Below are 17,398 nucleotides of genomic sequence, written 5' to 3' on the forward strand. Positions count from 1 at the left end.
AACACTGTTACCAACCAAGGTAAAATCCTAAGAAGCATCAAATTCTACTATGCTCAAAAATATAGTATAGTCGAGTAAACGTGCCGTTCGAGCGATCTACTGTATGAAGAGTCGTGACTCATTAAGAGAGAAATTCAAAGAGGCAAATATTCTCACCGTTGCTTCTCAATTTATATATTCAAATATTCTATATGTTCATAAAAATCTTGACTTATTTCCAAAAAACAGCAATATTCATAATATTAATACTAGATTTAAAGACAAACTTGCTGTCCCCAAGTATCGTTTAGAAAAAGTTAATAGGTCTTTTATGGGAATAGGTATAAAAATTTACAATAAGATACCAAAGGATATGTTGGAATTACCCTTAAATAAATTCAAAACATCTGTTAAATCATATTTACTGAGCAAAGCCTATTACTCACTAAACGATTACTTGAATGACGAGTGTGCATGGCAATAGTTGTTCATGCACTGAATTTTCATTTAATGTTAGACATAGACACCTATATAAATATACATTGTAAATAAACTGGCTTTAAAAAAAAAAGTAATTCAATTGAGTTTCTTGCCAGTTCTTCTCAATTGGATCTATATACCGAACTGGACGGTAGGGTAAATATAAAATTATAATGTAAAAATTTGACGTTCATAAGCGGCTAAAATGTCCTACATGAATAAATGATTTTTGAATTTGAATTTGAATTTGTTATGTTTATTGTAATTGTTGATAAACGTCTCTAAGCACCCAATCAGGTACCGCAATCGTGTGTACTTGTCCGAGTCCTGAGATTAGGGTTGCCAACATTTTATCGGCTGATTATTATTTTTTTTTTATACAAATTATAATGGAAAATAAGCTGACGGCCCACCTGATGGAACGTGGTAACCGTCGTCCATAGACATGAGCAGTATCATGGACATAACAGAGTATACTGTTTCGCCCATGATACCCCCATGCGTTGCCGTTCAGGACTTAGATGTTATTCCTTTGTACTCTGTAAATTCACTGCCATATCCCACCCTTCAAACCGAAACACAGCCATGCAAACACAACTGTTTCACAGTACAAACAAGAATGTGACAGAAGTGCCCAAGCAAATGACTTTTGTACAAAGTCTCCCTCTGGCTGTATTATTTTACAAAATATGCACTAAAGGAAATATAGCATTTTTCGAAAAGATTTAAAAAACAATAGTATGTTTGTTACCTATAGGTATGTTTTTATAAAACCTACATTGTTTTGCACTTCTTGCGTCCTTTGACAATTTTTTGTTCATAAAAAAAGTATCAAACGCTTAGTCGCATTCAACATTTAAATTAATATATATCAGTAGATTATTCCTACATATGTTAGGATAGAGCGAGATACTTGCTTTGTTTCTTTCGTATTGCTTTTCAGATTCGTAATTAAAAATATCCTTTCTGTAAACTACTGAAATATGATATTATATTATATATTATAGTACGGTTGGCAACCCTACATGAGACTCGAATCTAATCATTTAATCATTTATTTTAATGAGTACTAAAAAACTCGAATTTCAAAAAGGCCATCTCGCAACCTAACTACTATAGACAAAGCTGTAGGCAAGTATTAACTCATAGCTTTGACATAAATAAAAGAAACAAAATCAGAAATCAGACAATGTATGTCCTGGAATCACAACCCAAAATATAAAAGCAGTATCGGGAAACTTTCCTAAATTGATCCTACCAGGAACTGAATCTATGAGGTTTCATTTAAAAGATATATTGCGTAACGCTTGTAGAGTGTATGCAGTTACCCCCAAATAAATCAGAAGAATTACATGGAAATGTTTAATTAAAATTTAAATATTTATTTATTCTATTAATAAAACTATCAGACAATATAGGTTTTTGTGTAATCGATGTGATTTTATCTCTCAAATGTGATAATGTTGATACTAAGTAAGTTTTTGGTGTCGATGATAGGAAATTGCTAGCTGTTGTGAATATAGGTAAAGGAGAAATCGTAACAGGCACGCTGTTTTTAATATTTGTATAAAGAGTAGGTTTCGTTGTACCTATTATGACTACATGTTCTGTCGTTTCATCGTACGGATTTGGAGTCGTCGATGGTGCTTTAATTTCGAAAGGCACTTGACTCTGATAGTCAACAGATGGCTGTACTGTGCTATAGATGTTTTTATTTAAAAATATGTCTTTTAACTCATCATAACTAGGTCTGACTGTAGTCGATGCACTATATTTCTTATAATCTGGAACTACAATAGGTTCGAAATTGTACGTTTTATTAAATTTACTTTGATAATCTATAGACGGCTGTACTGTACTGTAAATATTTTTATTCAAAAATAGTCCTTTCAACTCATCGAAACTAGGTCTGACCGTGGTTGGTGCGCTATATTTTTTATAATCAGGTACTACAATAGGTTCTAAATTGGAAACTTTGTCGTTATTGAAAGAGGCGTATTTACTTTTATGGGGTTCGTAATCATAGTTTTTGCTTTCGTATTCAGTTGAGAAATCATTATTGTAATAATCTTTCGAAGCGTCCGGATATTCATTGTAATAATCATTGGTGGGGGTTTTATATTTTTCATTGTCATCAACTTTATAATGTTCATTAATATAATTGTTACGATTAACATCATTAAAATTGTCATTATTTTTATAATTGTGACTATGTTTGTATTTATATTTATGACTGTATTTGTCGTTATGTTTATATTTGTTATTGTAATCGTCATTACTAATATCATGATTGTATTTATCATTATATACATTATTGTATTTATTATTATAATCTTGTTTATCATTATAATGATGGTCAACACCATTACCAACTGTTTTATCATCATCGTCGTATCGTACATCAGCTTTGTAGCCGTTTTCATCAGCTGTATATGAAACTATTTGCATTCTACCATCTGGGAGTCGTACCCTGTATTCTCCGTTAGTAGCCGAGCCTGAACTGTGCTGGGAATGTGAGAAGTCATCTCCTGTTTTTTGATCCTTCACGGTATAGGAAAAAGCATAGTTTTTTACCTGAAAAATATTAATTAATTGAGTATTAACTTTAACACTTACGCGTTGCGTCGATTATGGTTTGTAAGAAGCGGGAATTAATATGATTATATAGATGTTATGAATTTTTTTTTTACAACTCTGGGGGCTAACGAGCATGCGGCTCACCTGACGGTAAGTGATTACCGCCGCCCATGATAAATAAAATAATTTTAATGAAACAACCAGTGATATGGACTTTCGCAAGAAAACATCTAGTTCAGTTATAATCAAAGTTTACGATATAACTTTAGATATAATTACCGCATCTGAATTATCATGGTATTCATCGTCAGTGTCCCGATTTTTAAAGGAATAGTTCGGCTGTTTGACCTGAAATCATAGAAAGCGTTCACGTTCACTTTTTATTTTTATCCGAGCAATAAGTGCTTTATATTATTCCCAAATTCGTGTATAATATAAGTATATGTCATATATGTGTAAGTATATTTGTTATTCATATATATTTATTCGTTTATATATGTAATTTTAGTATGTATGTATATCAATAATTACTAGTACCCGCATTCGAGTATTCTGACACTTCCCTATGGTTGACTGGGAGAGAATGCTTTTATCATTAAATCCGCCATGTACACATATTTGTACTAATGAATAAATAAAATAAATAAATAATAAGGAATCATCATAATTATTTGAATCAATGAACCTTTTTTTTAATAAACCATAACACTTACATTGCTTGTAGCCTAAGTGCTTGTATCTGACCTTGATACGCCATTTACCTAGGGTCTATTTAATCGGTTCTTTTACTTATGAAATTTACGCGTACGAAGTAACAGGTAAAAGTTAGTAATCTAAAAAATTTTTACTGCTGAAAAGCTACAAAATTTTGATAGGATATTACGACTTTGCGACCTTATATTTCAAAAAGAGTTTAATATCTTCAAGGTCAGTATTTTTTTTTACAACTTAGAATGGCAAACAAGCTGACGGCCCACCTGATGGGAAGTGGTAACCGTCGCCTATAGACATGAGCAGTATCATGGACATAACAGAGTATACTGTTTCGCCCATGATGTCCCTCATGCGTTGCCATTCCTGAGGACTCAGGTGTTATTCCTCTGTACCCAGTAAATTCACGCCATATCCCACCCTTCAAACCGAAACACAGCCATGCAAACACAACTGCTTCACGGTAGAAACACGAATGGGACAGAGGTACCCAAGCAATCGACTTTTGTATTTGAATAGACTTTGGTCTCCCTCTGGTTCATGTATATATGTGGATGTAAAAAAAACCAAAAGTTTTGTGCTTCCGGTCAAACTGTTTAAAATTACTCTTCTCCATCTAAAGGTTGCCTGGAAGAGATCGCTTTTAGCGATAAGGCCGCCCATTGTTTTCTCATTGTGATTATTTCTTGTAATTGTTTATATTTATAATAAGTTAACTATTGTAATTATTTGGAGGTAACAATAAAGAGTATCTATCTATGTGAGTTTATTTACATCACAACTTCTAAATACTTGGACAGGTTTGTATGTATGGAATATTGTTAGAAACATAGAAACAGAGTCCTACAACCTTAATGGTTGCGTACTGCGCGGTTTCAGAGATGTTTCCTCCCGCGAACACTCAGGTTGTGGAATGAGCTCCCTGCCGATGTTTTCCCAAGAGACTACAGCATGGGATTCTTCAAAAGGGGGGTAAAGAGGTTTCTTCAGGGTCGGCAACGCGCGCGTAATACCCCTCGTATTGCAGGTGTTCATAGGCTACGGTAACCACTTACCATCAGGTGGACCGTATGCTTGTTTTCCACCAAAGTGATATAAAAAAAAATATTTATTATAGTGGATATAATTTTATTGATTTTTTTTTCATTTATGGATAAAAATACATTTGTTTACCTCGTGATGATATTGCTGCAACCTCGTTTTATGTTGTGTATCCAGCACTTTTTGCTGAGCATGATCTGATAAAACTTTATAAATTGGCGGTAGCGTGGGTTGACCCTGAAACAAGTATATATTGTTAGAGGCACACTTTATATATATATATATATACATTACTCAGCGAGCTATGGAGAAGGCTATGCTAAGGGGCCGCCTGAAAATCAGCGCTGTATAGGTACATCTCGCTGGAGCTGTACATATATAGCAACAGCTGAGGCGGCTCCAGCAACCAGCAAAATTAATTATTTTTTTTCTTTTCATTGTTGATTTTGATTGATTTTTTTTATTTTTATTACTAGTAATAAAGATTATCTATCTATCTATCTATGCTCGGAGTTTCTTTGCGTGAAAGTATCTGAAATGAGGATATCCGCGAAAGAACCAAAGTCACCGACATAGCCCGAAGGCTAAGCAAGCTGAAGTGGCAATGGGCTGGTCACATAGCTCGAAGAACTGACAACCGATAGGGAAGAAAGGTTCTTAAGTGGCTATGTCGGGGGGAAAGGGATTGTTAGGGATGGAGACTGAGAATCTCATTGCTAGCGATATACCCAACCAGGTCGACCTCCTCGCGGTTCTCCCTGGAAACTATCATGGTTAATTCCTGATGAATTCGTCATGATGGGCTAACCGGCCTGTATTCATTCTCATCGATCACTCTTCACTGGTGCTCCGCCAGCGTATCCCGTTAGCGCAGGCAGAATTATCATTCTATTTTCACCCATAAAAAAAAAGTGGCGATGTCGTACAAGCAAACGCAGTGTATTTAGTATACGATAGTGTAAGATGATTAATAAATAGAGTGACGATTTCAAATGCGTTGTAGGGAGTCACTGGATAACATACATGGCTTAGGCATGGCAGTTTTTTATGGCAGTCTATGGGGCAGACGTGTGTTCAACAGTGGACAGATAATGGCTGACGATGACGATGATACTTCATATACAAGGACCTTGATATCTTCCAACAATCTTTGCAATGTTACATTAAGGCTGCCAATTTGTTACTTTAAATTTATAGCCGTCATTCTTTTAATGTACATAATATCGAATGTTATGCAGAGCAGTTGTTGGAGTGCAAATTTAATGCTGTTTTATGTAATATTTATTTTATTAATGTATTAATTTATCGTGTATGTATTTATGTAATATTTTATTATATATTTTAATATTTTATTTAACTGTATATTTGTTTTTTGTTTTAATAGTTGTAGCACTTCAGCTGCCCGCTAACGAAATGCTTTCGCACTGTACTGGGTTGACTGGAAGAGATCTCTGTCAGAGATAAATCCACCCTTGTTCACAACAACAAGTGCAATAAAGAATATATAATATATAATAATTTGTAATCTGTTGCTTTGCTATAAATAAATAAATATACTGCAAATGCGTTTAAATTCACACAATGGTTAATATGATCTTATATATACACGTGTTAACCAAAAGTGGCTTTTCATTCCATCTTGAAGTAGGATGTTTTTTTTTTATAACACGGGGCAAAAGAGATCTGATGGTAAGTGACTACCGCCGCCCATGATCACCTACAACACCAGAGCTATTGCAGGTGTGCTGCTGGCATTTTAAAAAGGAATATGCTCTTTTCTTGAAGGTTATGTTGTCGTATCGGTTCGGAAATACTGCTGCTGGAAGTTGATTCCAAATAGTGGTTGTGCATGGAAGAAATTGCCTTGAAAAATACATACAGATAGTTGGGATGGATATTTTGTGGCGGGTTGTACGGTGGTAAAAATCAGCAGCGGGTATCAATCCGAACAATTCAGATTTTTTTATGTAATTTAGAATGGCAAACAAGCTGACGGCTCACCTGATGGAAAGTGCTAACCGTCGCCTATAGACATGAGCAGTACCATGGACATAAAAGAGTATACTATTTCGCCCATAATACCCCCCATGCCTTACCATTCAGGACTCAGATGTTATTCCTCTGTACCCTGTAAATTCACTGCCATATGCCACCATTCAAACCGAAACACAGCCATGCGAACACAACTGCTTCACGGTTGAAACACGAATGGGACAGAGGTGCACAAGCAAACGACATTTGTACAAAGTCTCCCTCTGGTGGGTATAATATTTAAATATGTTGAATAGATTAAATCAGACCCATTGCAACTTGAACATATAAACAGCTATTCATCAAAGCTACCGTCCAACAATACGTGCAAACGAAACACCTGTTTAGTAACAATGGAGGCATCATCAATCATAGAAGAAAGCATGGATGAAAAAAGAATAAACCGAATCGAGTTTAGTGGGCGGCGAATGAGTTTCGTATTTTCGACGAATATGTTACTCTTACATACATACGTACATACATATTACATACTTTACCAGAGTGAGACTTTGTACAAAAGTCGATTGCTTGGGTACCTCTACCCCATTCGTGTTTCAACCGTGAAGCAGTTGTGTTTGCATGGCTGTGTTTCGGTTTGAACGGTGGGATATAGCGTGAATTTACCGGGTACAGAGGAATAACACCCGAGTCCTCAGGAATGGCAACGCATGGGGGTTACCATGGGCGAAACGTGGGGTTCCCATTTCATTATTACCCATAAAAAAATAAACAAACTATTATAAAAAAAAAAAATTAAATCAAAGATGAAACGAAAATCGGAAACGCGAAAAATACTCACATTTAGACTTTTAATTTAGCGGACAAAATCTGTTCTCCTCTTTTTTGAAGTCGGTTAAATATCAACAGAAGTATACAAGATTCACAGTACAAACGGAACAGCCGCTGTATATTGGTTACGTATATAGTTCAATCAATGAAGACAAACTAAGTCCCAGGAATGCAAGCACAATGTACAAGGTACGACTCAGATAGTCTCTGTTGCACTCCACGATATCAGACGCAAGGAGGGACATGTGGATTTGTTATTTTATTAGACATTAATTTATAGTCAGGGAACTCGTGGTTTGAATGACGTTACATGATATTTTTAATAATTTTTTTTTTAATGGGTGATAATGGTATGGTAATCCCGTCTGCGCTATCGGTATACACTGGCGGTGTACCAGTGAGAGATGACAGATGAAGATGAAAGTAGGTCAGTTAGCCCATTCTGACGAATTAAACAAGAATTAGCCACGATGGTTTCCAGGAGGAACCACGTGGAGGTCGATCTGACAGGGTATATTGATAGTAATAGGGCTATTTGACCCCATTACTAACAATCCCTTTCCCCCCTTTTTTAATAATATTAAAAAAGAGAAAGTGTATTTGCCTGTTATATTTTTGCGGTTTAAGCAATATATTGGTCAATCAATATATATATTTTGAACCGGGTTCAAGAATAAAGTCTCGTCATAATATTACGATAATAAAGTGAGTTCGGTTCGGTTTGGTTATTACCTATTGAAGTCACAATGAAAATTAATGAAATAGTATTTAGGATATAGAAGGATATAGGAAATAGATATGTTTAGTAATCATCCACTCTGACTCGTCCGTTCGAGGCCTCTCACTCCCGCCACTCAGCACGTATAACACGTCGTCACTTTACATATAGTTTAAAAAAATAAATATTCAATAGTACTAAGTACCTTTGGACTTTACATCCACTACAACCTGCATACCATAGTAAGGTATATAAATACTATACAAGATATAAAAATAATTTATATTCAATAATAATAATAAAAAATATACAACATATAATTTAAGATTCCGTTTCACAAAAAAACCGACTTCAATTATGGCAAAACTAGTTATTTTGATTTAAAACGAAACTACCAAAACGATTTTGATAAAATTTCTATGCGAATTTTCTAAATCGGTTTACAACTGACGGAGTTAACAAGGAACCTGCTTTTTATAGAAGTCGGTTAAAAAGTAATTATGATTATGTCAAGTTGAGATGCTTAAACGGTTTTAGCGTAAATTTTTTTTTATACCACTGAAGTGGCAAACAAGCATACGGTCCAACTGATGGTAAGCGGTTACCGTAGCCTATGAACGCCTGCAACACCAGAGGTATTACGCGCGCGTTGCCGACTCTGAAGAAAACTCTTTACCCCCTTTTGAAGAACCCCATGCTGTAGTCTCTTGGGAAAACCTCGGCAGGGAGCTCATTCCATAACCTGAGTGTTCTTGGGAGGAAACATCTCTGAAACCGCGTTGCACGCGACCATTTAGGCTGTAGGTTATGAGGGTGAACTCCCTGTCGATGGCGAGTCGTACGATGATAGAATGTGGCCGTAGGCATAATAGTGAATAATTCCCCTGAGCACAATTCGTTGTACAAGCGGTAGAACACGCAGAGTGAGGCAAAATCTCTCCTAAGACTTAAGGGTTCGATACTGCTTGCAAGCCTGGGATACATAGACAAATGCATGGGTATAATACGTTATTTACATTGAGTATTTTTGAATATTTTTTATTTAATTTTGTTTTCTATAAAAATATTTATATGATTACTATTATTTATTTACAGTCAATAATGATATTTTCTTATATTATTGTCTATATTGTGAAAAGAATTTTCAAAAAAGTTTCAATATTGCCGGAAACATACCATAGGATTTAAGTCTGCTCAGTTCTTTGATTGCTCAACAGTCAGATATTGATATTTTTTATGACAAATTAGATTTTCTAAATGTTGTTTAAAATGTTTTAGTCTTTAATATAAATTTATTTTTTTTTAATAAAAAATTTATTCCTAAATAAAAAAATAAATAAAGTCCGCTACATTTGTACCATATTTTATTGGTCAATAAAGTTTAAATAAATAAATAGCGCGTACCATACACTCGTATTAGCTTGAATTGAAATTCTTGTGTTCAGACCTTGAACTATAGTACGTTAGTTCGAATATCGGATACATAAGATTTTTTTTATACAACTTTGAATGGCAAACAAGCTGACGGCCCACCTGATGGAAAGTGGTAACCGTCTCCTATAAACATGAGCAGTACCATGTACATAACAGAGTATACTGTTTCGCCCATAATACCCTCCAAACGTTGCCATTCCTGAGGATTCAGGTGTTATTCCTCTGTACCCTGTGAATTCACTGCCATATCCTACCCTTCAAAGCGAAATACAGCCCTGCAAAAACAACTACTTCACGGTAGAAACAAATGGGGCAGAGGTGCCCCTTTCCATCAGGCGGGCCGTCAGCTTGTTTGCCATTCTAAGTTCGTAAAAAAAAGTATAAAAAAATAAGAAAAAGACTCACCTGATAATTGTTATAGTTTTTGTCTCCATATTCGTTGATTTTCTTCAAAACATCATATGGTATGGAGCTGTCGTCGTAGGTAGCCGGCACTATGGTGGGTATGGGGAAATTATATGGTTTGTAATTCTTCTCCCTGGACAAGTATATGGGCTTGTAAATCCCCCGTATTTGGCTCTGTTCCGCTATGGAGTTATTCAGCTCGCTTCTGGCCAGTGACTCGATGAGGGGTCGTGACGTCACAATGAGGGGAGGCCGCGGTGGTGGAGGGCCATCGTTAGGGAACAGAATTGGCCCTTGTCTGGAAGTGAATATTACATTTTGAATGTGTTTATAAAAGGGGAGAAAAGAATTGTTAACGATTGCTAGCAATGTTAGTAATTAGGTCGACCTCCACTTCCTGCTGGAAACCATCGTGGTTACTTCCCGTGGAATTCTTCACAATGGGCTGTATGACCTGCTTTCATCCTCATCTATCATCTCTCACTGGTGCCCTGCCAGTGTATACCGTAAGCGCAGGCGGGATTACTATTTCATTCTCACCCATTTAAAAAAAATCTCATGCGATCTGTCGTGAAAGAACCGTGTCCCGATTTGGGCCATGGTGCGTCCATTTATGAATCGCATACTAACGGTTAGGGGTTCACGAGTACAGTCCCGGAAAATTGTTTAATTTTTCATTTTTGAGGTACCCAAGCAATCGACTTTTGTACAAAGTCTCCCTCTGATGCTCCTTTCCACTTTGTGAACACCTAACTCTCAAGCCCATTTAACAAGAGTTCTCTTCCAGCAACAGCTGGAAGGAACTCTTTTAGAGTTCAGTACGTCTTTATACATTTGATTACGTCTGTCACATTTCTATGCATTATTACATATCTATATTTTTTTTTTATTGGATGAAAATGGATTGGTAACCCCGCGCTAACGGGATACGCTGGCGGAGCACCAGTGAAGGGTGATCGATGAGAATGAAAATAGGCCAGTTAGCCTATCATGATGTATTCATCATGAAGAATTAATCATGACAGTTTCCAGGGGGAACCGCGTGGAGATCGACCTGGTTAGGTATATTGCTAGCAATGGGATTTTTAGTCTCCATTACTAACAATCCCTTTCCCCCCACGAAGCTATATTAAGAGTGTACAATAAGGTATTAAATGAATATAAAAATAATTGAATTTAATTACTAATATATATAATTTAAATTTTTTAAGGAGCAAGAACTTGTTAGTTTTTATGTCACAACACATTATGTCAGATGTAATGAGATTTTGTTAGACGCCTCGCGAGTCGCAGTAACTCAAAATTGCATTAACGCTCTCCAGTTAGTTGGGAACTTATATGTTGTTATGAGTGGTCCGGACTTCCTATTGGTTATCAGTTATTGGAGTTATGTTTAATATTAGTAAACTTTTGGAGTAGAATTCCAAGTATTTACTATATATTGGTAGATGGAATGAGGCGTAAACTGTTATATATTGCATATATATATATATGTATCAATCGTGAAGCAGTTGTGTTTGCATGGCTGTGTTTCGGTTTGAAAGGTGGGATACGTGAATTTACTGGGTACAGAGGAATAACACCTGAGTCCTCAGGAATGGCAACGCATGGGGAGTGTCATGGGTGTAACAGTATACTCTGTTATGTGCATGGTACTGCTCATGTCTATAGGCGACGGTTGCCACTTTCTATCAGGTGGGCCGTCAGCTTGTTTGCCATTCTAAGTTGTATAAAAAAAAACTTATAATAAATCTGTAGAGAGGTCAATTCTGTACATGAAATATATTAACAAAATAACTATTAGGGGGTGATTAGTGATCAATGCTGATGCCAAAAATGCAAACAGTAAAATTTTTGTCTGTCTCTCTGTATGTTCGTTATAGAAACAAAAACTACTCGACTGATTTTAACGATACTTGGTACAATTATTCTTCACACTCCTGGGCAGGTTATAGTATACTTTTCATCACGCTACGATCAATAGGAGCAGAGCAGTGAAGGGAAATGTTAAAAATGTCCATCCGTGCGACGCCGGGACGGGCCGTTAGTATATAATAAAATCGTAACTGGTCACTGTCTGTAAATGGAAGATACACGTATGTAAGGGAAACTATTATAGGGGGGCTTTATGAACGCAATGAAACCCGAAACAAATGATAACGCAGGCGGTGTTACCATTCCATTATCATTAAATTTTTTTTTTTTTTATCTGACTACCTCAATAGTGATTTATGTGTGTGTGCGAACGTGCGTGTGTGTGTGTGCATGCGTGTCTCTCTCTCTCTTTCTCTCTCTCTCTCTGTGTTTGTATGATTATATTTTTTTACTGGCCTAATTTCGTTCCACTCTGTAAAGAACTCGGCGTAAAGATAAAAGCATTTTTTTTTACAAATACCTCTAAGTAAGCATTTCAAAATTAAATTGTACAATACTGTACCGATGTTCTTCGCTTAAAAGCACTTAGCACAGTTAAATTTAACTATCCGTTGCCATCTGGAATACCAGTAATATTGATTTTGCATTAGTAGTATTGCTGCTTGTTAATGGATTACCGGCCATCTTAGGAGCTATCCACACGATTCACGATTGAAAATGTATTGATAAAAAATATATTTATATAAATAATAATTCAAAATTGTGTTTCAGAAAAAAAAACGAATGACCTTAAAAGTAAATTACGGAATCGTTTTTGAGTATATCCTTTTAGATAAAAAAAATAATTTTCCAAATCGGGAAAAAAACACTTATCAGAGGGAGACTTTGTACAAAAGTAATTTGCTTGGGCATCTCTGTTCCATTCGTGTTTCTACCGTGAAGCAGTTGTGTTTGCATGGCTGTGTTTCGGTTTAAAGGGTGGGAATTTACAGTGTACAGAGGAAAAACACCTGAATCCTCAGGAATGGCAACGCATGGGGGGTTATCATGGGCGAAACAGTATACTCTGTTATGTGCATGGTACTACTCATGTCTATAGGCGACGATTACCACTTTCCATCAGGTGGGCCGTCAGCTTGTAAACTGTAGCCTAATATGTCTATGGAATAAATACGATTTCTGTTAAAATTCTGGTACAGAAATCTGGTATAGATATTTATTGGATTTTATTTATTGTCAATTGAACAAGTAGATTTTGCTCTAAAAAAAATTAATAATAAAATATGTTAAAGTGAATGCTGTGAATACCTATAATAGGCGTGTGCATTAATATTGTATTGTATTTAATGTTTGTTATACCTTTTATATGTTATAATGCAATATGCTGTTGGTGTTCCTTAAATAAATAAATAAATAAATAAACACCGACATCAATCAAAATTGCCAAATTACTATTTCGGTCTAAATATCAAATTATTGAATTAATTTTTATAAAGTTTCTGCGAGACCAATTTGAAAGTACATATATTCTGTCAAATAAAAAAAAATAATTTCAAATCTAGTTAATTTTAAACCTTCTCGTTGTTTGCACATATGTATGTATTTTAAATATACTATCGGGACTTATAATAATGATTATTTTTATTTTTTTTTTCGTAATTTTTTGGTCCATTAAATATTTATTAGTAACAATATTCTTAAAACTAATGTTAGTAAATTTACATACACAACACACACACACACACACACACACACACACACACACACACGCACATAATATATTAAATAATATACAGATAATCACCGCTATACAATTCCATTGGAAATTGCGCAGTAGTGATTAACGTACACACAGTCCAGCCTCAACCATCATGCTCAAAGCGATGTAAATTTTTTTTGCAGGTACCTACATACCTGCTTCTTTATTGCGTAATTTGAAATCTTTTTAAAAATCGCGAAGTTTCGAGGTAACGTACTTAAAAAAAAAAAACTGAATCGAGAAGTTCATTCAAATTTACTGTATTTTTTATTTTTATAATCACCGCAATAAAGTGTAAATAAATAAACCTTCTTTTTTGAAGTCGGTTAAAACTCGTGTGCACTATTCCTAAAGCTAATAAGTAGGTACTTACTTCGTTGGGTCGGGCGCTTTCAACGCCTGCAAGTATCCAGTGTTGTAAGCGTGATGGTTGAAGTTCCTTGGACCGAGGAGACTGGCTGGGGTGGACACTTCCTCGCCGCTCACGCTTGACACGAAGAGTAATAGCAGCAAAGCCATGATCTGAACCAGATGATGCTATGCTGTGAAACAAATGTCGTTATTATGTTTTTTATAGGTGAAAATGGAATGGTAACCTTGCCTGCGCTATCGGTATACGCTGGCAGGGTGCCAGTATGAGAGTTAGTCCATCGTGACAAATTCAAGAAGAATTAACCAATATGGTTTCCAGGGGGAACTGCGTGGAGTGGCGTGGAGTTGACAGGGATATATATATATATATATATATATATATATATATATACTAACTCTCATACTGGCACCCTGCCAGCGTATATATATATATATATATATATATATATATATATATATATATATATATATATATATATATATATATATATATATATATATATAAAATTTTCTAATTTAGTTTTACAAGTGCCACAATTAAAATAAAATCTAATACAAATATAATTCTTTTTTTTTTACAAAATTCCTTAAATACTAATAACAATTAAAAGTAATCTCCCAACGCACCACACCGAGGCAGCGTACCCAAGATACTGGCAGCATTACCTCTTTGGATTGCCAAACTTATCTTTTGGGCAAAGTAGCTACCAGCTCTTGGGTCACCAGTAACCTCGATGAGGCGCGCTGCGATCGTCCGATAAAAATTCTTTGCATCTGGGCCCCACGGGCCCATCGTCTCTACAGCAAATGGCAGAAAACAATAAGACCCCTCCAGATGTGAGTATTTACGCCTCTTTATTGCTTCCGCTGTCACCGCCGCAGCACCCGAACAAGAGGACGATTTAGATAAATGGCTTGGAGCTAACGTGTCTACACACGTCGCATCCCACACCAAGCATTTCCCCATTTTCCAAGGAACCAAAGTTACGCCATCAGGTCGTTTCCCATCCTCACGGAAAATGCCATTTGGTTCCAAAATCTATTTGTGTCATCACAAGTGCCCTATGAATAATGTTATTGATCATGGCATGGCGAGGTATTCGACCTGCACTTCTCACACAGGACAGACCATGGTATCCCAGCTCTTCAACTGAGGCTCCACAGCTACAACGATGGGGCTGAACTATTTTATATTATATTATATTATATTATATTTTATTTTATATTATATATATATATATATATATATATATATATATATATATACATACATATATCATCATATCAGCCTTTAACTGTCCACTGCTGAACATAAGTCTCCCCCTTGGGGGATTTTCCAGTAGTTGCTACGCTTGGCAAGCAGATTGGCAACCACAGTTAAGCTTTAGAAATGTTTTAAGAGGGACGCTGGTGTCCATCCTTCGCTCTCCTTTAGTCGACTCTTACGACACCTATGGGAAAGGAAGGGATGGCGAATTCTAAGCTGAGACCATACAGCCACATACAATAGTTAGTTCAGTTAAAACTCGAAAACGTTATATTACAGATGTGGTTAAAAGAAAAAAAAAGTTTGAAAAATATCTTGAGAAATTATCTTCGTCTCCTACAAACAGACAAACCAAAATTAAAAAAAAAAAAACGGGAAGTGTCTATTTCACTTCTAACATCCGCCTGACTTGAAAGAAAGAAAGAAAGAAACTTTATTGTATTGAAATATACGACTACACCCACACAGGGGTTGAAAAAATTAATTAAGAATTATAACAACGAAACTACACACAATATTTATATATATATAAAAAAGAGGGAGACTAGAGTATAAAAGTCGATTGCTTGGGTACCTCTGTCCCATTCGTGTTTCAACCGTGAAGCAGTTGTGTTTACATGGCTGTATTTCGGTATGAAGGGTGGGATATGGCGTGAATTTACAGGGTACAGAAGAATAACATCTGAGTCTTCAGGAATGCCAACGCATGGGGGTTATCATGGGCGAAACAGTATACTCTGTTATGTCCATGGTACTGCTCATGTCTATAGGCGACGGTTACCACTTTTCATCAGATGGGCCGTCAGCTTGTTTGCCATTCTAAGTTATATATATATATATATATATATATATATATATATATATATATATATATATATATATAAAAGAATATAAAATTAAAAAAAGAAAAAAAAATCGTATAGTAATAGTTTCATCTAAACTGAGTGTGTGTGTGTGCGTGCGTCGCAATACCTGCAAAATGAGGTGCGTGCTCAGCATTATGCTGTAGTGTCAGGGACACTAATGCAATCTAAACTGTGGGGTAAATGTATTGTTCCCATCATCTGCCGACACTTTCAACCATATTATTAAGTTAATAAAGTAAATAACGATCTTTATTATGACAGTAGTTGTTGAAATTTAGCTGTACATGACATTGTGGGATATTTTTAATTTACCCATTCATTTAACAACCCATTGTAGTCCCACCACTGGGCATAGGTCTCTTTTAACAGGAGGATATTATTCAAATGGATAATAATAGGTGTCATTACTCTAAGACAGTGGGGGAAAAGGGAATGTTTGTAATGGAGACAGAATTCCATTGCTAGCAATATACCCAACCAGGTCGACCTCCTCGCGGTTCTCCCTGGAAACTATCATGGTTAATTCCTGATGAATTCATCATGATGGGCTAACTGGCCTGTTTTCATTCTCATCTATCACCCTTCACTGGTGCTCTGCCAGCGTATCCCCTTAGCGCAGGCAGGGTTACCATACCATTTTCACCCATCAAAAAAAAAAAACTCTAAGACAGTAGTTTTCAAAGTGTGGGTCGTGAATCCTAGCGGGTCCTCAAGTCACTACAATGTTGGTCGCGGAAGGAGCGAAGTCGTAAAAAATAACAGTTTAGCAATGTAATTTAAGTCTGTCTTGAGTACTTCATTACGCATTTTTTTTACTATTAACAAGTATACGGCTCGTCTGATGAGAGACAAGGTTATAGTAGTCTATGGACGCCTGTAATATCAGGAATATCACGTACGCGTTGCCGACCTTTAACAAATATTAATACGTCCTTTTTGAAGAACGCCATGCTGTAGTCTCTAAGTAAAGCCTCGGTCATTCCACAACCTGAGTGGTCGCGAGAGGAAGTTTCTCTGAAACCGTACTGTGCGCGGCCATTTTGATTCTAAGGTGAGGATGGATTTATTGTATTTAACGGATATCTATATCTAAC

The 17,398-nt window shown here is 35.9% G+C and overlaps 1 protein-coding gene across 1 annotated transcript; it reads right to left on the bottom strand.

The window, feature by feature from the left end:
* Positions 1 to 713: 713 nt before the first annotated feature.
* On the bottom strand, positions 714 to 14,329 carry LOC113515810 (homeobox protein 2-like). Its single transcript, XM_052892042.1, has 5 exons — positions 14,173 to 14,329; positions 10,166 to 10,463; positions 4,921 to 5,025; positions 3,316 to 3,384; positions 714 to 3,033 (listed from the first exon to the last, which is right to left on the bottom strand). The coding sequence occupies exons 1-5, from the start codon at positions 14,316 to 14,318 to the stop codon at positions 1,822 to 1,824; spliced, it is 1,830 nt and encodes a 609-aa protein (XP_052748002.1). The 5' UTR covers positions 14,319 to 14,329; the 3' UTR covers positions 714 to 1,821.
* Between the last annotated feature and the right edge of the window lie 3,069 nt (positions 14,330 to 17,398).

This window comes from Galleria mellonella, unplaced genomic scaffold, assembly GCF_026898425.1.
Source record: "Galleria mellonella isolate WM207_F2 unplaced genomic scaffold, CSIRO_AGI_GalMel_v1 utg146, whole genome shotgun sequence".
NCBI classification, from domain to species: domain Eukaryota; kingdom Metazoa; phylum Arthropoda; class Insecta; order Lepidoptera; family Pyralidae; genus Galleria; species Galleria mellonella.

Bases quoted from the DNA above. Each gene is read 5' to 3' on its own strand.
- LOC113515810 (XM_052892042.1), bottom strand. From the start codon at position 14,318: ATGGCTTTGCTGCTATTACTCTTCGTGTCAAGCGTGAGCGGCGAGGAA. The intron at 3,385-4,920 runs GTAAACAAATGT...CTATGATTTCAG, and splicing joins TGCAGCAATATCATCACGAG to GTCAAACAGCCGAACTATTC. The intron at 3,034-3,315 runs GTAATTATATCT...AATATTTTTCAG, and splicing joins ACCATGATAATTCAGATGCG to GTAAAAAACTATGCTTTTTC.